Genomic DNA, 24,528 nt, shown 5'->3' with positions numbered 1-24,528 from the left:
ACTACTGATGACGGTCACTGTATATGTGACCGAAATATCTGGTATTTTTGTGAATTTCTATCATCACTGTCTATTAAAAGGATTTTATCCCTATTTGAACTTTTATTTATCGTCATGGAAAGGCAGTGTGGTCTCCGAAATTATCTACTTACTTGCGATTTTTTCATAATTTCTTGAGTGAAGTATCTGTACTGTATATTCAAGAGGTTAAATCAATAAAGAGTTTTTTACTTACTAACAAATATTGTCATAATTTCTTGAATGAAATTTCCGTATTGTGTATCCAAGAGATGACTTCAAGAAGGAAATTGTTACTTACTGAGAATTTTTTAATAATTTCTACATCATTTAGCTAAGTGAAAATTGTTTGTGATAAAGAGAAAAAAAATTTACTTACTTGCGATTTTTTCATAATTTCTTGAATGAAGTATCTGTACTGTATATCCAAGAGGCGAAATCAATAAAGAGTTTGTTACTTACTTACAAATATTTTCATAATTTCCTGAATGAAATTTCCATATTGTGTATCCAAGAGATGACTTCAAGAAAGAAATTGTTACTTACTGAGAATTTTTTCATAATGTCTTGAATTAAATTTCTACATCGCGTATCTAAGTCATGTAAACAATAAAGAGTTTGTTACTTACTTAGAACTTTGTCATAATTTCTTGAACGAAATGTCTTAGTTTATCCAGCAGGTGAATTCAAGAAAGAATTTGCTACTTATTTACAATTTTTTCATAATTTCTTTAATGAAAATTGCTGTATTGTGTATCCAAGATGTGATTTCAAGAAAGAATTTGTTACTTACTTACTTACAATTTTTTTCATAGTTTCTTAAATGAAGTTTCTGCATAGTGTATCCAAGAGGTAACTTCAGGAAGGAGTTTGTTACTTGATTACAATAGAACTATTCTAAAGAACAAGGACGGGTTAAACTTAAAGATATTTATTGCTTAAATGTATTAACAGATTTTTTTTTTTGAGAAAGAAAAAAAAACAACAACAAATGTTTACATAAAAATAGTACTTAGAGTTCACTCTTAAACATCCACAAACGATGGTCCTATGATACAGAATAGTTTTTAACATGTCTTATGGATTTATCACGATCAGGTATGTTCTTAGGTATCCACTGTGCGAAGAACCTAACCTCGTCTTCAGGACGGTGATAACCCCCTTCAAATTTAGGACATTTAAACTCTTCTAGATTGAAAAGTGGAATCCTAGAGTCACACTTTTGAATTAAAACTTTATCTGTAGGTACATTGCCCTTTACGTAGAGTGCTTCAACTCCGAAAAAGCTGCAAATTTCACTGACTTCCTCCTGGACATTTCTCAGTTCCTGACCAGTGTTATTAAGTGATGTAATCACTCTATCATAGAATCCCAGTCTGTTTATACAACGTAATGTAGTACTCCACAAGCTTTTATCATACTCAAACAGATTATAGTTCACTAACCAATGATAACAGTCAATTTCTTCAAGATCCATAGACAATAATAAAAAAGCACATTCGAATATAACACCACAAGATGATTTTTTCAAACTGATAAATTCGGTGTCATACAGTCCTATCATCTTGGAGGCTATTAATGTAGTTGTTAAGTAGAGAAATACTTCATCAAACTTTTATACCTTCGCTCAAGGTTGAACGGAGTTATGACTAGTGAGATGAGTCTTAAAACCATCTGAATTCATTGTGGGGAGGAGTCATTGAACTCTCGGTAACTGACAAATTCTGTGTCATACTGTCCTATCATCTTGGAAGTTATTAATGTAGTTGTTAAGTAGAAAAATACTTCATCAAACTTTTATATCCTCGCTCAAGGTTGAATGGAGTTATGGCTAGGGGGACGAGTCCTAAAACCACCTGAATTCATTGAGAGGAGGAGTCATTAAACCCTCCAGGAACCCAACACCCATGAACATCTAAAAAACTATGTCTGAAAATCTAAACAGCTAATTAACTATTCTAATTCATGATTTCAGGCACATAAAACCATAAAATACTAAAAGTTAACTTCTCATCAAACTATTCATCCCAAACTAGAAGTTTCAGACAACAAACGCCTATGAGAGACTAAGAATCATAGCTCTGAAAAGTCCTAAAAGCAAACTACACATCCCAACAAACCCCTTAAAGCTCTTTTAAAAGATACAAAAAAACTACTTATTTAACACAAAAATTTCGTTTGTAAAAGATACAAAAACTACTTATTTAACACAAAAATTTCGTTTTTAATGACCATCAAGTAAAGAAAAACCACACGGAATCCGGCAACTGAGTCTCTCAATCCCCGTAAAGCTCTTTTAAAAGATAAAAAAAATACTTATTTTACACTATAATTTTGTTTTTAATGAACACCAAGTAAAGAAAAACCACACGGAATCAGGCAACTGAGTCTCTCAAACCCCTTAAATATATTTTAAATTATAAAAAAACTACTTATTTAACACAAAATTTTCTTTTTTAATGACCAAAAAGTAAATAAAAACTACTCGGAATCAGGCAACTGAGTCTCTCAAACCCCTTAAAGCTCTTTTAAAAGATACAAAAACTACTTATTTAACACAAAAATTTCGTTTTTAATGACCACCAAGAAAAGAATAACCACACGGAATCAGGCAACTGAGTCTCTCAAACCCCTTAAAGCTCTTTTAAAAGATACAAAAACTACTTATTTAACACAAAAATTTTGTTTTTAATTACAACCAAGTAACGGAAAACTACACTTAATCCGTCAACTTAGTCTCTCAAACCAAGTAACGCTATTTTAAAAGATAAAAACTATAATTATAAAACAAAAAAATTTCTTTTTTTATTAAAACATATTAAATAAAAATCACTCTTAATTAGTAAACTGAGTTTCTCAAACCCTGTAAAGCTATTTTAAAAGATACAAAAACTACTTATTTAACACAAAAAATTAGTTTTTAATGACCATCAAGTAAAGAAAAATCACACGGAATTAGGAAACTGAGTCTCTCAAACCCTGTAAAGCTCTTTCAAAAGATACAAAAAATGACCACCAAGTAAAGAAAAACCACACGGAATCAGGCAACTGAGCCTCTCAAACCCCTTAAAGCTCTATTAAAAGATACAAAAACTACTTATTTAACACAAAAATTTCTTTTTTAATGACCACCAAGTAAAGAAAATCCACACGGAATTAGGCAACTGAGTCTCTCAAACCCTGTAAAGCTCTTTTAAAAGATACAACAAATGACCACCAAGAAAAGAAAAACCACACGGAATCAGGCAACTGAGGCTCTCAATCCCCGTAAAGCTCTTTTAAAAGATACAAAAACTACTTATTTAACACAAAAATTTCGTTTTTAATGACCACCAAGTAAAGAAAAATCACACGGAATTAGGCAACTGAGTCTCTCAAACCCGGTAAAGCTCTTTTAAAAGATACACAAAATGAACACCAAGTACAGAAAAACTACACGGAATCAGGCAACTGAGTCTCTCAAACCCCTTAAATATATTTTAAAAGATACAAAAAATAATTATTTAACACAAAAATTTCTTTTTTAATGACAATCAAGTAAAGAAAAACCACACGGAATTAGGCAACTGAGTCTCTCTAACCCCTTAAAGCTCTTTTAAAAGATACCAAAACTACTTATTGAACACAAAAAATTCGTTTTTAATGACCACCAAATAAAGAAAAATCACACGGAATTAGGCAACTGAGTCTCTCAAACCCTGTAAAGCTCTTTGCAAAGATACAACAAATGACCACCAAGTAAAGAAAAACCACACGGAATCCGTCAACTGAGTCTCTCAATCCCCTTAAAACTCTTTTAAAAGATACAAAAACTACTTATTTAACAAAAAAATTCCGTTTTTAATGACCACCAAGTAAAGAAAAACCACACGGAATTAGTCAACTGAGTCTCTCAAACCCTGTAAAGCTCTTTTAAAAGATACAACAAATGACCACCAAGTAAAGAAAAACCACACGGAATCAGGCAACTGAGTCTCTCAAACCCCTTAAAGCTCTTTTAAAATATACAACAAATGACCACCAAGTAAAGAAAAACCTCACGGAATCAGGCAACTGAGTCTCTCAAATCCTTTAAAGCTCTTTTAAAAGATACAAAAACTACTGATTTAAAACAAAAATTTCGTTTTTAATGACCATCAAGTAAAGAAAAATCACACGGAATTAGGCAACTGAGTCTCTCAAACCCTGTAAAGCTATTTTAAAAGATACAAAAACTACTGATTTAACACAAAAATTTCGTTTTTAATGACCACAAAGTAAAGAAAAACCACACGGAATTAGTCAACTGAGTCTCTAAAACACATTAAAGCTCTTTTAAAAGATACAAAAAATGACCACCAAGTAAAGAAAAATCACTCGGAATCAGGCAACTGAGTCTCTCAAACCCCTTAAAGCTCTTTTAAAAGATACAAAAACTACTGATTTAACACAAAAATTTCGTTTTTAATGACCATCAAGTAAAGAAAAACCACACGGAATCAGGCAACTGAGTCTCTCAAACCCCTTAAAGCTCTTTTAAAAGATACAAAAACTAATTATTTAACACACAACATTCGATTTTAATGACCACCAAGTAAAGAAAAACCACACGGAATCAGGCAACTGAGTCTCTCAAACCCTTTAAAGCTCTTTTAAAAGATACAGCAAATGACCATCAAGTAAAGAAAAACCACACGGAATCAGGCAACTGAGTCTCTAAATAATAGTAAAGATAATTTAAAATATAAAAAAAATAATTTTTAAACACAAAATTATCGATTTTAATTACCACAAAGTAAATAAAAAAAATACTTAATTAGGCAACTTAGTATCTCAAACCATTTAAAGTTCTTTTAAAATATACAACAAATGACCACCAAGTAAAGAAAAACCACACGGAATCAGGCAACTGAGTCTCTCAAACCCCTTAAAGCTCTTTTAAAAGATACAACAAATGACCACCAAGTAAAGAAAAACCTCACGGAATCAGGCAACTGAGTCTCTCAAACCCCTTAAAGCTCTTTTAAAAGATACAAAAACTACTTATTTAACACAAAAATTTCGTTTTTAATGACCATCAAGTAAAGAAAAACCACACGGAATTAGGCAACTGAGTCTCTCAAACCCTGTAAAGCTCTTTTAAAAGATATAAAAACTACTTATTTAACACCTCTTTACGCTAAAGCAGTGGCTCCCGGCCAATTTCGGGCCCTACCCCACCGAAAAATTTCTAAAATCCTGATGCCCCCCCTAAAGATATTAAAATTTTTATTCGAAATTTCACGTGTATTCACATGAAGGAAGCTTAAAAGACCATTAACTTGGCATCACAGTTTTGGGTCATCCTCTAGACATATTTTATACTAAAAAATATTGTCTAGATAGAACACCTTTTATACAATGTACAACGTCAAAGCAATAATATCGTGTATCTTTTTGCTCTTTAAATATATTTGAATGTGACGTCATTCACATGCAAAAACTTTTTTTTCAAAATTAAGGCTCCACAGTATAGTCAGCCGAAGGGTGAACGTTCTGTCCGTGACCTACCGAAATACCGCCATACCCTACCGGTGGAGCCTGCGCCCCACGTTAGAAATGACAAATTTAGAACAACCAGATAACTATTTATGTAGCTTCTTGATTTCAGAAGCCCATTAGAAGTAAGGCTGGCAGAACTTTCCGTTTTTGAGAGGGGATGACAAAAGCTTCAAAGGGGCATTTTTTGCTTAAAGTTTCCATAATTTCACGAGAGGTCATTCATATTAATAAGGAGGGTGGGGCTGTACCCTCTAAACTCCCTTTAAGTCGATAATTATACTTGGAATAAGTAATACTCTTAAAAAAAAAAAAAAATATATATATTTAAATACTCTAGTGTCCGTTTTCAGAGGACATATATAAAATCCTCTCGTAATTTTGGGTACATTTTCGGGGTTGTGCAAGATATATTTCTCCTGGAAAACTTTAATAACATCTTTTTTGCTTTTGTAGCTATCTGCTAAAAAAAAGGTTAATAATACAATTCAAACAGACTCATATTCATCAAACGAATCATCAGAATAGTTCTTGTTTTGCCCTTACATGCACTCCGTGGCGTCAATTCAAAAAAATTTGGGGTATATATTTTTCAGTATCCAGGGAGAGGAAGGGGAGGGGGGGGGTCCAGTCTTATTATTTTCAATGAAAATGCACCAAAAAATGCATTTTTACAAATCTAAGGGGGCAAAGCCTCCCCAATTGACACCACTATGTAAATCTAGCCAATATATTTTTAAAGTGATTTATAACCTTGAAAAGTATATAAATAGCATTCGATAGCAGAAAAAATTAACAGTGGATACAAAATTTCAAAAAAAAAAAAAAAAAAAACAAACAAACTAATGAATATGCAATGTTTTCACAACTGTTAAAATTTCGGCTCCAGAAAGAATGTTCTTAAAAAAAAAAAGACACAAACGATTGTTTTTATATCAATTTTCATTTAATGATTTAAGTATGTCTCGCTAGTAATTCATTTCCACGTCGTTTATGGTCTATCGACGATATTGTTTAATAGTGTGTGCTAATAGTTAAAACTTGCTAAATTTTAAATACTTGTTTGTTTTCTTTTTCGTGATTTTGATTTATAGTGTGAATATATGTCAGTAGATTGTAAGGATGTAAACAACCATCATATACAACCCAATGGGTTTCCCCGATGATTGTTGAAAGATTATGTAAGCGTTATTTTGGTCAATAAACTATTTTTCTCTCTCTCTCTCATTTGAATTTTTGTTGGTTCCTACCGAGAAGTTTAAAGTTCTAATTACTCCGTTAGTGACAGATCGGGGGAGGAGTACAAAAGGTAAAAGAACCCTGGCGTGAGAGAAGGGGGCAAAGGAACAATTCGGTTTAAGTCAAAGCATTAATATTAACATACAAGAAAATACACATCAAAATACAAACTATGAAAATACTATGGATTTGGGGAGAATCTCCCACATCTCTCCCTGTGTGAATCTGTGTTTGCTTTACCTTACGAGTTGCGTATAGAAGAGTTGATAATATCAATCTCTTACAAATTTGACACCAAGCTTATAAATGAATTTGTTTTTACAAAATAGTTCATGAAACATTCTCCTATGGCACAACTTGAAAAGTTGATAATCTGACCGATTAAAATCTGAAAATTTGTCTGAGTGTTTTGATAACGACTTCATATTTCCAAGCATTGGATGCTAGGCAAGTACTTAAGGAGAGAGGGCAAAATCCCCGCATGTGCCTGGGAGATACCATAATTTCTCGAGCTTCCATTTTAGAACTTCATAATGGAAAATTTTGTCTACAGGATTGTACCTAAGATTTTGACTCAGAGGGACGGGGTGGATGAAATGTCTTGAGTTTTTTTTTCTAACCTACAAACAAACAAAAAATGGGAAAGGGTTCATTATTTTCTTTTTTTTTAAAACCTTTTTTCTGCAAATTGCTCAATAAGTTCAAAGGGGTAGTGATTACAGAATAAAATGCCTTTCATATAATTTAGTGCAGAGACTGTATGACTGTCAAAGCAGATTTTTGGAGATCAACCACTTAAAGAGATGACCACGCCTCTTTTCAGAGAAGAATGGTGGTTTGAAGAGAAATACAAATAACGATAATTTTGGGTGGGTTTCCTATAGGTAGACGATTCAAGACTAGGTCAGGACATCCAAGAAAGAAGGCTATCTTGAATCTTCATCCTCCGACTTAGACTGAATATTGAAATCAAAAGTATTCAAATTCACCAAAATTCATTCAGAGAAACATGCCTATGGTCCCAAACGGCCAGAAATTCATTAACAAAAATAAATCCGTTTTGAAACTATGCAAAGCGGAATTTTAGTTGAAATCCGTATAGAAATTTGCCAAATAGGGAAATAAAAATGTTCTTATTGATAAAAGTATAACTTGAAGAAAAAGATTGTTATTGAACTTACAATATATGAATTATCTTTGAATTTTCTTTGTAACGCTTGTTCACTGACGCCAAAGGAAATGTACGTAGTAACTGCATCAAAACTCCCTGAGATATTATTACTATTTATACTTTACTTTTTTTTTTAACTTTTTAACAAGGTGGCTCTTTAGCAACAATGCCTTAAAATACTTAGCCTTAAAATGTTCAACTCCACGGATTTAGAAACTTGAGATGATAGAACTTTTAAGCGAGGTAAAACCTCAGAACAAAATTTTTCTCGATTGTTGAAATTTTTCGAATTCCATTCTGCTAACCAGGAACGGTTAGCGGAAGCCTTTGCCAAAATATCTGCTTTGTCTTTTCTTTTTGTTTACTCGTTGAAAATTACCCTCGTTTTTTTTTCTTCGTTTTCTCTATCTTTTGTCGAACGTCACCAGTGTGGTCTCAAAACTGGTTTAATTGATTCATTTATTTAGCCATAATTATAATTCATAATTTAGCTCAATAAGCTTATACACTTTTCACCAGTTATTAGTTTTAAAAGGAGTTTAGAAGTCGCAAATAGGATTCTCCTATATTCTTGACATATGGGCCATATACGTTTTACTAGAATTATTTTTGACTGAACTATATCTCTGAGCCCTCGATTACCTACGCAAGTATAAAATTTTCAGATTCTCACTAATTGTACGTTAGAAAAAAATATGCAGCATTCGATACAACACTGGGCACAACAGAGCTAGTTACACTGGCAGTCATACAGTATCCATTTATGATTAGGATTTCGTCACTAAATTATGGTAGGAAGAAATTGATAATTTTTTTTCTTCCCACTGGTGGAGTAAAGGATCTAAGAAAAGCTACAGTATGGGAAGTACAAAATTCATCAACCTTTCATCATTATATCTGCTGTGACAATCAAGGCATAATCTTATTAACAATTATAGGACGATGAAACGAAAATCTTAACAATTACAGGAAGATGTAACGAAAAATATCAACGAATGAGATCATACGAGCAACAAAATCTTTACATCTCTACTGCACATCCCATCTTTTCTAAAAAATACTACCCAGGCAAGTAAAGGTGTCTACTTAATCGATCTTCTCGTTACCCATACCGACATCTAGCTGGTAGTAATTTGAACCAATAAGATTTTTCATAGAAATTCTGGTTGACTGAAAATTGTATGAACGATCCTGATTGGCTTAAATTACCTCTAGCTTATTCCCGTTATTAGTAAAAATCACATTGTAAACTGACATTTAGGTAAATCTTGTCAGTTTCATCAAACCCAACACTGTCTAAACAAATATGGTCTTTTTTGTGACATGAGCCAGAAGGTGAATTACTTGGGTTTCGAATATGGAGAGGAAAAAAACGCAGGGGCAACTGACATGCATTAATTTTTACAGAATGGACTTATTCTTGCTACTATTGAAAGATGTTTGATGAATATCACCTTTATAATACAGAATAATAAATTTACTAGAATTGATTATATTTTGTTAACGATCTTGAATACATTTTTGCATAATTTTATTGGAGTAAATTCAATATTGCTTTTATAGATTTATGGCTATTTTTTTAGGATAAGATTTCTTATATTTTCTTCATTGTTTATGAACAGAAAAAAAGAAAATAAGTACAAAATAAACAACTTGATTTCAAATAAAGGGTATTTTAGTTCAATACTACATTTACTAGAAAGACTGACCTTGAAACAAAATAAATCAAAGTAACACAATAGGTACTTCTCCAAAGACTATTTTTCTTAGATTAATTAAGAAAAAACTTTTTCAAAAAGAACTTCTTCAAAGAAAAGTAAAGAACCATATTAAAACCAAAGCAGAGCATAAATAATGTCATATAATAATCCAAACCGAAAACGAACAGAAATAAACTTGAATAACCCCATTAAACATAAAGATGAAATATAATGTCATAGATGAAGAAAAAACAAAAAAAAAAACAGAAATTAAAGTAAGTAATCCCTTCAAACTTAAAAACAATAAAAATGACCAAAACCAGGAATAGGACTACCACCCCCAAAAACCTTCTCAAGACCAGAGCTTCATTTGCGCTTTATTGAAAACGATTTGTAATGCGAACAGTGTTTTTTTTTTATTTATCGTAGAAGCCCTTGTCTCTCAATCCCTCTAAACGGCTTGAGTATCATTTGCGTTTTATTAAAAAAGATATGTGTACCAAGAAGTATGGTTTTCAGCTGTAAAACATAGAAAACAATGCAAAAAATATAATGATCAAGAATACTGGAAAGAACTAATGAAGGCTGATCGATTGTTTAGCGCAACAGTTTATAATTTTCAATATTATAATTTTCAAAAATTGAAAATGTTTAACATATATTTGACTTTCAGTAAAGCCTAAATGAGGTACTGGCGTTCAAAAGCTTCAGGGAGCAATAGTTTGTTTTAAGCTTGACTTGATGATTCCTTTGAATTTCTGTTTGTTTTAGGTTTCACTTATCCTAGCAGTATCTGTTTCCTTTATGTTTGATGTAACTATTCATTTCTATTTCTGCTCGTTTTGGGTCTCATCTATTGACTGATAGTAATTTCTGTTCGATTTAAGTTTGAATTATTATGTGAATTAATGTTTGTTAGTTTTAGTTTAATACGGCTCTTTATTGGTTTTTGAAACAGTTCTTTTTAAAAAAAGTTTTCTTAAATTATTTTGGTGTTAATTTTTAACTGACATACGGTAGTTAATTATTGGTTAATATTCAGAACATTTTTAAAGTTTTTCAGATTTTTTCTAAAAAATTAGAATTTTGGGCTACAATTAAATCTTGGACAAAATTTGAGCATTCAGTAGAAATTTTTGACCAACAGTAGTCTTGAAAAGATTTATTTGAAATAGTTTCACAATAGGACTTCGGGTAGATGAAGTGAAGGAACATTATTTAAAAAAATTTAAAATATGCGTCATTTTGGGTAGTCTACAGGACTGAAGCCATCCTGACCCCGTAGACTGTAAACTATAGATTCCATTCTGTTTTGCTATTTTATGCTTTGCTATTACATAATAGAAAAAAACACGAAAAATCAAAACAAACCTAGATTTATTTCTTTTATTTGCTAATCAAGGTTCTCTTGGACGTTAAGTTTTAAAGCAGATCAGCGTAAGGAAAAGATTCGAATATTTGGCGCTAAAAAACCGTACAACTATACTTTTCTTCCCAAATTTGCTGTTCTTATTAAGTTTCAGGTGGACCATTCCAAAGAGTAAGGGTAACTTATAGTAACTATAAATAATAGTAACTACAGTAATAATAGGTAACTTTAAAATAAAAGTTCAAAATAGGGATAAAATCCTTTTTAATAGACAGTGTATAGAAATTCACAAAAATACCAGATATTTCGGTCACATATACAGTGACCGTTTTACTACTGATGACGGTCACTGTATATGTTATCGAAATATCTGGTATTTTTTGTGAATTTCTTTACACTGTATATTAAAAAAAATTTTTTCCCTGTTTTAGACTTATATTTTATGGGAATAAAAAGGCAGTGTGGTCTCCGAAATTATCTATAGGTAACTTATGTAAGTTGCCCATACTCTTTGGACCAGTCTACAGTCTACATGCCAAATAAGTTTCGTGTCGACCAAAGAAAAGCAATGTTTGGCGCATTCTGATTCATGAATCTACATAAACCACTTTTTTAAAACAAATTTTCCCTTTTAGCTTTGTTTTATCCGGTATACACGCCCAATAGTGTCCTCGAGTTTGAGCTTTTAATTAAAAAAAGGTGACGACCAAGGAAACTCATAGTTCTTACTAGACGTTTTTCAACAGCGAGCATTTTCAAATGATTGGTAAGCCAGCCATTTGTAATCTTCGTCCACGCTGGATGAGAATGGAGTATCCTGAAAAGTGTTACTACTTCTTCTAAAACCGTTGTACTCTGGCATGCAGTCACCATAACAGGCGAATAATCTTCTTCATTCATTTTTTCCAAAGCTATAAAAATAGAAAATACTTAGCCACAGCACATATCTATTGGAAGATGAGTGTCCAGTATATAGTAAGTTTTGTTAACTTAAACCAAATTTCAAAAAGATTAACCAAGTTCAGCAGTATATCGCTGGTGGATAGTGAAACACTTGTATTTTAATTTTTTCTTTCTTTTGCATAAGTTAATATAAAACAATTCTGTATAGCTTACTTCGAGACACAAGCGCTAGTTTAAGTATTACTATGATGATGAGTATGAACTGGTTCAGAGTTATTGGCTCCTGCCAGTAGCGAATATTGTGGCTGTCCTAATTAAAAAGTCGTTTATAGTACCTTTACATTCGGTATTTTGAATGTTTGCCTTTTCCTGGACAATTGAAAATGCAAATACAATTGAAAAATGCAGTATTCGCTTATCAAATTACTTCACTAATCACCATAGCATGACCAACTTTAAATTGAGAAAATTACACCAAAAGTATTTCATTTAAAAAGTAACGTCAAAAAAATTAACTGAATGGTAAAAGGTTTTAAAAGAACCAGCAGAGGTAATTTTGGAACTGCGCACAGAACACCCCATAAGTTGAGTGATGATCAAACGAATCAAATCCTGTCCCAAATGAGCGATGCTGTATTAACGAATAGGAGTACATAAGATAAATAGGCTTTAATATGACGAAAAAAAAAAAATAACGGTGGCATTCCTATGAAGAACCATTGTATATAAATATAATACAGTAAGATCATTCCCTATCTCAACCAATATACAAAGCCGGACCAAGATCCAAGTGCTCCAGAGAACATTTAAACAAGTATAAACATAAGCGACTTTCGATTTTTTCACGGGTAGACCAGTCAGATTTCGCTGGATTGCGAAACTTGGCTTCGCCTTTATAACACTAAATTTAAAGAATATAATTTTAAATTAATTTATTCCAATACATATATAAAAATTAGTTATTAGTAGCGCAATAATAATATTAGGTTTCTTAGGAATTGCAAGTTAGTTTCGAAGTCTCGAGTTGGTTTCAAAGGCATTTTGAGAAAGTTTCTGCCAAAATACGGGTTCCAGGGTAATATACACTGAACCTCTGATGACATATTAAATGGGAAGAGCTGTTTGTACGCACCAAGAATGTAGTAGCCAAAAATCACTGGGCCATGATCTTACCGTTATATTATTTATATACAGTGTGAAGAACTGAGACAAGATTTAATTAAACGTGGTCTTACGTTACCAGGGTGTAAAATTTATGATTTGTCTATCATCAGGTTGGTCAGAAAAATAAATGTAAATGAATATACACAAGTGTACGGTTAAATAGGAACAAGTATTGAAACCTGAAAACGAATAAACTACGATAAAAGGGGATCCCCCTTACCCAAAGTAATAAATCAATAAAATAATTGATACCATTCATAAATTCAAGGGAAGAATCTTGCTGGTTAAATAGCCCAAGGTTTCCTGCAAACAGTCCTAGCCTGAGCAGAAAGTTCCATTTTTCTTCGTCTGAAGACTCCCAATGAACTACTACAGACTGGAGGAGCAGTATTATACGAAGCTAGAAAAAAAAAAGTCAAATTGAATTAAAAAACAACATATGCTTCAAGTCGGATAAAAACGTCGAAAATTTGCACATTAATGGCGTTTGGGAAAAATAAACTAAAATAAAACAAATGCAGCATAAAAAGTCCCTTATTCGTGACGTAATATGTCCAGTTTTTCAAGTTCAACTTTAGAAATATGGCAATCATATTAAACGAACAATAATTGTATACATAATTATTTGTATTTTTTTTCTAAAAAAAACAACACTATAGTTTCTCCTGAAAATTGGCACGCTGTAATTTTCCGGTGTGAAAAAAACAACAATCTAGACCCCTGAAGGTTAAAAGCCTAGAGCATAAGCAGTAGGAATCTCAAAACGAAATTTACTTGTTGACAAATCAGTTGATCCAAGCTTTTAGAGAAAGACATTCCCGTTTGATAGCTTTGAAGTGAGTTTTGGATCCTTAATTGATTCGCCTTATATGCTACGCAATGCGGCAGAAAAATTACAATAAATAATTTGTATACCAGGAGACCTAGCTTTGCTCGGAGATTATCGTTCATTTAATAAGATTGATCGTAAGATCACGTAAGGTAAGTTCTTTGATTGTTCAAATAGGTTACGACTTTGGGAAGATTCGTTTAAGGCCTTAACTAATTTTTGAAAAAAACATTTTCATACACACGAACGACGTCCATCACAAATGCTCAGGCTTCCGATACTCTAACAGTTTTACTTTCTACAGCGAATAAAATAAAACAAAATTAACGTTGTTTTGCGAAAGAGATTAAAAAACTGTCTTTCTTTTCACCAAGCGAAGCTTGGTCCCCTGGTACTACAACATAAATACTAACAAACCTAACTAGTCATTCAGAAGCAAAATTAAGGCAAAATAAGTCCATAAAACGAGGAGGAAAGAAAATCGAAAAAATATATTCATTATTGGTTTGGATGTGATGTGCCAACAAATTTAGCAATTTGAAATAGGCGGCCCATATTTGCTCTATTGTTAAACAGGCTAGTGCATCTCTGTCTCTCCTTAAGCTATCTACTAAATTATCATGCCAAAAAGTACATATCCTCCGCCTTTACATATCTTTTATCCGTCCACTGCTTGAGTATGATTGCCCGGTGTGGCATTTTGGCCTTACGGTGGATAAGTCCGAAAGGCCAGAAATTATCCAGAAGAGAGCCCTGAGAAATATTTACGGTCAGGGCAAAGTGCCTTACAGTCTCCTCCTCAAAGAATTCCGCCTCCCTACCTTGGCAGCCCGACGTGTTACTCTTTGCACTAATTTCGGGAATAATCTGCGTCGTAACCCACGGGAATAATATGCATACTCCCAGCCCCCTATTGCCCACCAAAAGTACAAAAATCCCGGTTCTAAATCCTATTAATGCAAGAACTGAGCGTTAAAGAAAGAGCTTTGTGCCAGCGTTCGTTGAAATCATAAATAAATGAAAATTGTAATATATCATGTCAATGTGTCGTCATGTGAATTGCTAATGTGTTAGTTTGGTTGTTTTATTTTTATTTGACAGGCCAGTTCTGTTCATCGCTGTATGTTTTTATAATGTACTTATGTTTTTTTTTTTTTTTATACAATGTAGGCTACCTGACAGAAAGCAACAAGTTCGGCAGTTTGATGGTGTGAGAGTTTGCTTGTTAATAAAGTATCATTCAATCCTCTTTCAACAAGAATCAACGCAGATAAACATTGATAAAGTAAGTCAGGTTATATCAATAAAATATTTATATATGACTTATTTACCCTAAATAAGTCATAAGGTCCACAAGAATAAAATTCTTACAATACCGATCACATTGTTCTCATACTACTGCCACAGTTACCTGCGGTTGTCCCTCCGAAGGGTTTGCCTGTCTATTTAAAAATCAGTTGAGGATTTTCCCCTGATCATTTATGATTCTGAGGTGAGTTCTGATATAGTTCTAGAGTTCTGATAAATATCCGTTTACCTTATTATCATCGTTCAAAGTGTCTATGGAGTCTCAGCAAGTTATTTGTGCAAAGCCTAGTAAAAATAAGTTATTTACTATAAGCGACTAGGAGAGGGCAGATACGACACTGCATATACTCATATTGATTAGCTTAATAGTAACAAAACGTATTTGTTTTCATCTTCTTCAGTGCTCTTTTTATGTCGGGGATAGAGAAGCTGACCTAAATACTTTTTATAATTAATTAAAAGAAAAATTTCTCAAAAAAGAAGTTTTTCAAAGAAAAGTAAAGGCCATATTAAAGTTAAGATCAGCAGGAATAAATTTCTATAACAATTCCAACTCAAAACGACCAGAAATTACTATTAAAGAATAAATGACACCTCAAAACGAACAGAAATTAAATTATCAATCACAGCAAACAGATATACAACAGGTACTAATATAAATGGATAAACAAATCTTAAAACGAGTAAAACTTAAATTGAATATGCATATCAAGCTTAAAACGAACAAAAATCAGTAGACAAGAGTTTGGCTACTGCCTCCTTCCCAAACTGCAAAAGTCAAAAGTTCACTGCGTAATTGGCGCTTTACTGAAAACGAATTATATTACAAATATGTTCTATTGTACTTATTACAACATTGAAAATAAAGACAAAAATTACAGTAAAACAAAATCTTTAACTGATGAGCTTTCAGCAATAAATATCATTATATATAAGAGATTCAGTTTTTATTAGTTCTTTCCAAGACTATTCTAGATACATATAGTTGTTATTAAAGCACAAATGACGCAGTAGGCTATAGACTTTTACAGTTTGAGAAGGGGCAGTAGCCAAACTCTTGTGTACTGATTTTTGTTCGTCTTAAGCTTGACTTGCATATTCAACTTAAGTTTTACTAATTTTTAGATTTATTTATTCATTTACATTTGTTTATGTAATTGTTTTTTTTGTTTGGTTATGATTGTTAATTAATTTCTGTTCGTTTTGGGTTTCATTTATTCGTTGATAGTAATTTCTGGTCGCTTTGAGTTTGAATAATTATAGGACATTATTCCAGCTGATCTCAAGTTTAATAAGGCTTTTACTTTTCTTTGAAAGCTTCTTTTTCGGGAAGTTTTTTTTTAATTTATTTCTGTTCGTTTTTAATTGCCAAAGTTTCAATTTTTTCAACATTCCCCATTTCAAATCATTTTTTTTTATTCAACATTATGATTTCATCAAAGTATCAAAACTAGTAGAAAAGTAACAAAGCATCAAAGTAAAGAAAGTATCAAATTAACAATAAGCAACTTGCATAACTTACAGCCCTTGCCCCGTAAATCAGTAAATCAAAGTAACAATAAGAAGCTTGCATAACTGAAAGCCCTTGCCCCGGGGGCTGGGGGTGGGGTTCAAACCCGGATGCATAGTTATTTCACCTTTGCACTATTTTGAACAAAAAGCTTATCTTGAAGTTTTGACCGGATGTATTTGGAGAAAATATGGTAGAGGGGTTGGTCTTTGATCCCTTTTGACTCTTAAAAAAGGAGCTGGAACTTTCAATTTCCAATCGAATGAGCCCCATCCAAAATTAATACAACCAGCCCTTCCAAGAAAACCTTAAATGTTAACAATGGGCAACTTGAATAACTTACATCCATTGCCCCGGGGGCTGTGGGGATTTGCCAACCCCTGAGTTATAGTTATTTGAATTTTCGATTTTGATCAGATTCTCAGATTTTGATCGGATGTATTTGGGAAAAAAACCGTGAGAGGGGAGGGGGGAGGGGCTGGTTACCCTCCGATGACTTTCGAATCTTAAAAAGGACACTAGAACATTCTATTTCCAATCAAATGAGCCATTTCAAAAGTTTGTATGATCACCTCTTCCATAAAGACCTTATATATTAACAATGGGCATCTAGCATAGCTTATAGCCCTTGCCCCGAGGGCTGGGGGAGGTTATGAAACCTCCTTGGGGGATAGTTATTTGACAATTGTACTATTTTGAACATAATGGCTCTCAAATTTTTTTATCGGAAGCATTTGAAGAATAGAGGGTTTGGGGGGGGGGGCCGGCGGGCTGGTTACCATCCCATCACTCTTGACTCTTAAAAAGGAAACTACAACTTTCTATTTGAAATCGAATGGGCCTTCTCCCAAGTCTATACGACCACCCCGTCCATAAAACATAATATGTTAACAATGGACAGTGTTCTCACTGAGGATCATTAATTTGATAGTTTTGTGAAAACTTTTTATTGATCATTAAAGAACTTGACTTGACATCTTCCATAACTTACAGTAGCTGCCCTGGGGGCTTTGTTTTTTTTTTCAACCTTGGACCCATAGTTTGTGCTATAAGACCCCATGAGTTTCTGTTAACCGATCTTTGGAAATTTTGAACAAAATTGCTATCTCAAAATTTTGCTCAGATGCATATGGGGAAAAGAGGCCGTGGGGAGAGGGGGGGGGGTAGTTGTCCTCCGATCACTTTTGATTCTCAGAAAGGGCACTAAAATTTCCGATTTCCAATCGAATGAACCCCCTCCGAAGTTTATACGACCACCCCTTCCATATGAAGTGCCTCAGGAAAAAAAAAACAAAAAGCAAATAATAAATCGTTTAGGACTTATGGCCTTTACAATAGGCAGCGCTATAGCGTTGTATCTGATCAGAATATATCTTGTCTACAAATTCTGAAATACGTATTTCGTATTTTTGGTACTGGAAATTACTTTAATTTCTCCCTTAATAGGAGCCTAACCAGAAGACAATGTCAAAATTAGGGATGAAAATGTTTTTGTTGAAACACGCAAAGCAGAAAGCTTTTGGACATCAACGATAAGAAACTGCAACCGTTCAGCTGTTTCGAAAAATATATATTTTTTTTTGCAATTATAATTTTTCTCTATTTAGAATTTAAAATAGATTTTGTCTCTATTAAATAATATAAAGTTACCGAGGACACACAGGACGTCTGAATATTCTACTGATCGGGAATAAAATTAAGAAGAAGGGGAAGGGGGGCATGAAACCCAAGATATTCCTATTATAAAAAAAAAAACAAGGAGTAATTACAGCTAAAACGCTTTGAAGAAGGATAAGATAAATAAATACATAAAGAATAGTCAAATTTCGCCAATTTTACTTGCACGTTTAGCATAAGTGAAGTATAAACATGGGTATTTTCTTGCAAAGAGGCAATATACCAAAATTATGCTTTATATCCCAGAAATCTATTGCAACGCTGTCTATTCGATTTTTAAGCATTACCCCAAGGTGAAAAATCCCTTTTTGGTGCATAGAGGCATACACAAAATTTATATAACTGGTGGCGTCCTCACAAATAAGCTTCACACTCTCAAAAGTTGTTATGAGAATCTAACAGCAGTACGGCTCAAGCCAATGCCTTCCTTAGCGGGAAACACAATTTAGACGTTTTTAAGAATCAAAATGTTTTAATTAGATGCTATTCTGATAATGTCATCCCTTGCCTGAGTGAAAAAGCACTCTATACATATTCTAATCTTACCTGCTTAACTGTTTCACGTATATCTCCCATCTTTGGTTCTAAGACTGAATAGAAAAGAGACATCCAAGGTTCAGTTGTGAACGCACGACAAAAAGCAGGCTCAACAGTGATCCCACGAACAAATCCAAGATTTGAACTCTGCGTCAAGGATTTGTCAAATATATCTGTTGCTGTCCTATCAACTGAAACCCCGAGCTCCTTCATGATATTTTGTCGCAAGTAGGATGACATGATTCTTAAAGACGTATCTGAGAGGTATGGCGATTTTTCCGCAACCATCAATGATAGAGTAAGCAGGGAAGATGATGCACAGTGTCGAAGAAGCGAGCATGGATTGTTCCAGTCAATATCCTGAGAAATTTCATCTACAAAAACAGAAAAAACAATGAATTAACAAACAAGGTCCAAAAATACACATATAGATATGCTTTCAAACGAAAACTTACCTTCCAACGATATGGAAACAATCGACTACCAGTACAGTTCAAATGAATGAAACAAATTGCTTGTTTGAGACAATTCATGAATTAGCTTATAATGATGGATCAATAGCACCCATAGCCTCAATAGAACTGAAGGAGAACCGCTTGTAGTTATTACTGATTATAATCAGTCTGATGATTATCAGTTTCCTATGGCTAAATAAGCTATCTCTGATATTCGGTAGATACCAGATTCCAAAGAAAACCTGTCATTACCCAATGCCCAAACGTATCCCAGAAAATAAAATACTTTCGTCCAGATTCAATGCGGTTAGTTAATTAATTGAATTAACGGGGTAAATTGCAAAAGCCGGATGTGTAATTTGTATCACTGGATAGCTAAAAATAAATTGAACTTGTGGTTTTTGGCACTTTTCATGGTAGTACGACATTCTGTGGCGTTCCTTTTTTTCTGCTTCCATGGGATCGTAATAGGAATATATTGTCAAAAATCCCGACTTAATGATTTTTTTTTTGCAAATTTGCCGTGCCAAGCAGAAAGCTTTCGGATATCAGCAATAATAAACTGCCTCTGTTCCACTGTCTTTTCTCTCTATTTGTTGTACTCCGCTATTTACTTTTTTGTTTTTGGTGGGTTTAAATAGTAAAATTAAAACTGGAGTAAAAACACATATGTTCATACTAGTATTGGATGATATTTGATTAACCGATACATCGATATCTTCACTTTCGATATTCGATATATCGATATTTCGGATCAGTATTTTGCTATCTCATGGATTTGCCGAAGTTCAGTAACACAAATGGTAAATAAAGGGTATTTTGTATAGCTTTTTTTTTCAAAATTCAAATAATATAAAATCAAACAGTAAAAATAAACTTCGATTACATAAATAAATATAATAAAAATCCAAATTTGGAATTATTCGGGCTCAGGAAAAGAGAAAAACAAACTACTGGCTATTCAAAAACAGCACCATGTCAATGTTTTTCCCCGAGAGTCAGTTCCACCGTTTACAATTATCTGACCAGCCTTGAAAAATACTCTTTCAGAAGGGACACTGGTAGCGGGCACAGACATGAATTCCATTGCACCTTCGTACAGGTATTTTTGGGACCCCATAGCACGAGACTTCAACCACTTGAGTGGACAAGTTTCTCTTGAAACTATTGGCTCCCTATTGACAGTTTGGAGAGCCATGATATATTCGGCTGCTGTCCAAGCATGTCCTGCATTGACTATAAGGACTTCATCGTGTGAACCCCCTAAACTGGCTTGATTCTGATATGACTGCATCACAGGGACTGCGATGGTACTCTTATCTTCTGATCAAGATTCAGCAGCCAGCAAGACCGGGTCTATCTCGTTTGCAATTTTGCTCTCAATTTGTAGAAGATCGTCAGGTGAAACATACATTTTCTCGGAACGCAGGTCAAGATATGTGGCAAATGCGACGGGTGTGACTTGACCAAGACTTATAAACCTTGAATGCATTTTATTAAGCAAAGGCTTTCAAGGGTCATCAGGCACATATGAGAACTCACCAAAATCTAACTGAACAAGGTGGCGTTTAAAAATCATAGACAAAGGCAGGAGTTTTGAGATGGAGGGAAAGCTTTTTGAAGAGAGCTCAATAGTTGCCTCTTCAATGGGTGTAAGCACCGCAATCACGTTTGAAATTACACTCTACTCACTATCAGTAAGTATGAGGTCCACTTTACCGAGAAGTGCAAGCGAACTTGTTACCAACTCTTTCAAATCTTGTAGACCACACTACATAGTGAGAAGCAAATTCCATCTAGTGCAAACATTGTCAGTAGAGATTTGAACCTGGTGCAACTTGTTGGTAGCTACAACACTATGTCTGAAAAAGCTGACAATTTCTAGCCTTTTGGACAAGAGGCAACAATTCAACAGTATCATTAATAGCACCCCCACAATCAAATTTAGAGTATGTGCAAAACACGAAACATGTGTCAATCCTTTACCTACTTGGGATGCAGCATCCTTTACGGCCCAACCTAAATTTGCTCCATTATCAGTTACTACAGCAACAAAATTGTGCTTGATCCCCCACTCAGTGGAAATTTTCATGAGGTCATGATTGGTGGCGTTGGAAACTATTATCAAGAGCAATGCTGTGAAAAAATACTCTTAAGAAGTACCCTGCAAAAAAAAACTTAAATCCACTACCCACAAATACACGCCCAAAACGTGTCCAATATTTTATTACTATGAAAAAAAACACTATTAAATAATTTTGCGACAACCTCTTTGTCCATATCAAGCCCACGTTTTGAACCGAATGATTTTGCGACAATGGATTTTTCCACAAAATGAAATCCCTTTGCTAAGAACGTAAAATCATTCACAAAGACGGAATCCAAAGAATCGAACCAAAAAAAAATATTATCCTTCTTCAAACATATTTCTATACTAAAATAAAACAACAAAATAGTTAAAAAAAAAGAAAAAAATAGTTAGAAAAACTGATCCAAAGTTACAGAAATTTCAAAAATAATTTTTTACACTCTCGGGCAAATGAAGGGAAACAGGTTCATTCCTTAAAGAAGAGCTAATCGTAAAAGTTTTAATCCTATAATTTGTCTTTAGTGTCGTGAATTTAGAACTAGTCAATTTATTTATTTACAACCCAAACATACAAAGAGAGGATAAGGGTCAAGAAACAAAAAGAAAAAAAACACAAAAAGAAAAAATTATAATCAACGAGAATTTCCGATAAGACGATAGTGACAAACACGCCTAAATCACACATAAGATTATCTTATCCCGTGTCCCTCACTTTGAAATTATATCGGAAACACTTAAACTACTCACAAGACAAAATTTGTATGACAAAGAGGAAACCGGGGACCAATAAGAATTAATCCGTATGTTGGAGCTGAACTAGAATATGGTCAATTATAATCATTAGAAAATCGAAATTTTTTCAATCGTCAGGTATATAAATTGAAAGAGGAGTGATTTAATTTTTAATCAACTCTTTATTAAAAATTACAAAAAAGCGCAAAATAGAGGCCATAGAACAAGCACGAAAAAATTGGCAACAGTGTCAATTATGGCGAAAAAGGAGAAATAAAACTGTTGTCTTCATTTTGTCATAATGTCAACCAGCAAAATACAGTAAAATATTTAAAAAGGAATAGATAATCTGATGGACTATTTACAGAACTACAAACACTTGCTAAAATAGTTTCTAAAATAAAATAAAAAAAAGATTACGTTTAATTGTAACTATTGTAAATTGCAGGTATGAAAGTTGTGGTGGAAGTTGCAACTAAAGTAGACGCAATGCTACTTAAAGTAAAATTTTCACAAGAGTAGCCAAGTTATCGTTAAAAACGCGGTTGCTCTGAAAACGGCGGAAAGTCAGCGGAAATTTATATTAGAGCCAAAGTAAGAAAAACATAGAAGTAGCAAAAATACTTACGCTCATCGATAACAGACTCAGTGGCGGATAATACATCGTCTGGTGTTGGTGGTTCTGCCAGTTTCAGGTCGTATTTCCCCTCTTTCCCCATTCTGTATGAATTGGTTCCTCCAGCATCCCATTGAACGCGAACCCATCCATCATCTCCAACTTCCCCGATCACCCGACCTTCGCCAGGAGGAGTTCCATCTTGCTCACCCCATTTCCAGTCAACTCCACGGACGACTTTCGTTCCAACTTTGAGTCGTGCTGCTAGTTCAGGACCGGATAACGGAAGGGAGTCCGGTCTACTACGATTTAAGTCACAATCATAAATTGCAAGGACAGCATCCGGTCCTCCTGATACACTTGGTGCTGGTGTCGAGTCTGTGGGTTCCGAAGCTACAAAAGTATAAACTGTGTCAGTAACTAACTCGTCTACTTAGTATTTTAGTTTTGGGTTGTTGAATGCGTTTGACACTAACTTTTTTTTTAAATGAATACCTTTTGTTTTTTTAATTTTGAACAATATTACGCTTTTTTATGTTATCACCTGCTTTGATTTTCCAATTTTTGTGTCATTCAACCTGTTCTGTAGTACTTTTTCCTGCGTAAACATTTTGTGATTTTGTATACATTAAATTTCAAAGCTCCAATAGCCTAAATTGTGTCACCACTAACTTTTTGTCTAGTTATTTATTTTAGATTTTGGGTGTTGAATACTATTAACATGTAACTTCTATTTTATCATTATCTTTTTAAGATAAAATTTGAGCTATATGTTGTGTTTACTTGTTAACATCTACCCACAAGTTACAATTTATTGTCACTGAATAAGCAATATAATACTTCTTCTTTCTGTAAACATACGACCCACTGTTTGGTAGATGACACATTTTTTAACTAACAAATTATAATTCAAATACAGGCGAAGAAACACATTTTTTACAGTGAAAGTTCTGAGTACTTAGGTGACAAAAAATTAACAAGATTGATCTGAAGATTTTTAGGAGCACACCCATTTCATCTTTTTTTTTGAATGAGTTCGATAAAATTACGTGATTCATGACGCATAATTTCGACACAGGGAGATGGAAACAACCAAAGTTACGATTGTAATAAAAAAAAGAAGAAGTTATTTATCACGAATGACCTGCATTACAATACTATGATTTTTACGACTCCCTTTTCCCTTCGTAAAGCAGATACTTTTTTTTTTTACCTGGTTTTTCAGAAGCCATATTTTCCTGCAAAAATTGAATTTCACGGATTGAATTTCACGGGCTCTCAAGATAAAAGTCAAATGTATATTAAGATAATTGCACCATTAGGGTTTAGCCCAAAATCAGGAGAATAGACCATGAGACATGAGATCAGGTTTTCTAGTTTGTCCAATTAACCGGCCATGGTTACGAAAGGGATTGATTTCTAACCTTGAGGCATAAGTTAATAGCACGAATCCACATATTTTCGTCATTTTAGAACAATAGATTATCTTTCATCGAAGTAAACTATAAATTAGGCATTTACAAGATTATTTCTTACCGATTCTCTTGACATAGAAGAGGAAATAAATAAAGAATAATATAAAAATAATAAATAAAATTAGAACGCAGGGTAGAAAATAAATACTAAAACTATTGAGACAGCCAATTTCTTATTACCTCAGTAATAATAAATTACAGCCATATAACAATGCTAGG

The 24,528-nt window shown here is 33.4% G+C and overlaps 1 protein-coding gene across 1 annotated transcript in view; it reads right to left on the bottom strand.

The window, feature by feature from the left end:
* Positions 1–24,528, bottom strand: part of LOC148951294 (E3 ubiquitin-protein ligase HERC2-like) — a 299,149-nt gene that overhangs the window by 162,229 nt on the left and 112,392 nt on the right. The window contains 5 exon segments of the mRNA XM_089091055.1: positions 10,146–10,164; positions 11,744–11,925; positions 13,334–13,481; positions 18,952–19,316; positions 22,847–23,227. Of these exon segments, the coding sequence (XP_088947181.1) occupies positions 10,146–10,164; positions 11,744–11,925; positions 13,334–13,481; positions 18,952–19,316; positions 22,847–23,227 (1,095 nt within the window).

Source organism: Artemia sp. Qi Xiang Cuo, chromosome 6 (genome assembly GCF_049724085.1).
Source record: "Artemia sp. Qi Xiang Cuo chromosome 6, ASM4972408v1, whole genome shotgun sequence".
NCBI lineage: Eukaryota > Metazoa > Arthropoda > Branchiopoda > Anostraca > Artemiidae > Artemia > Artemia sp. Qi Xiang Cuo.
Note: the sequence above shows the minus strand (reverse complement) of the source record. Positions and strands in the feature narration are given on the sequence as shown.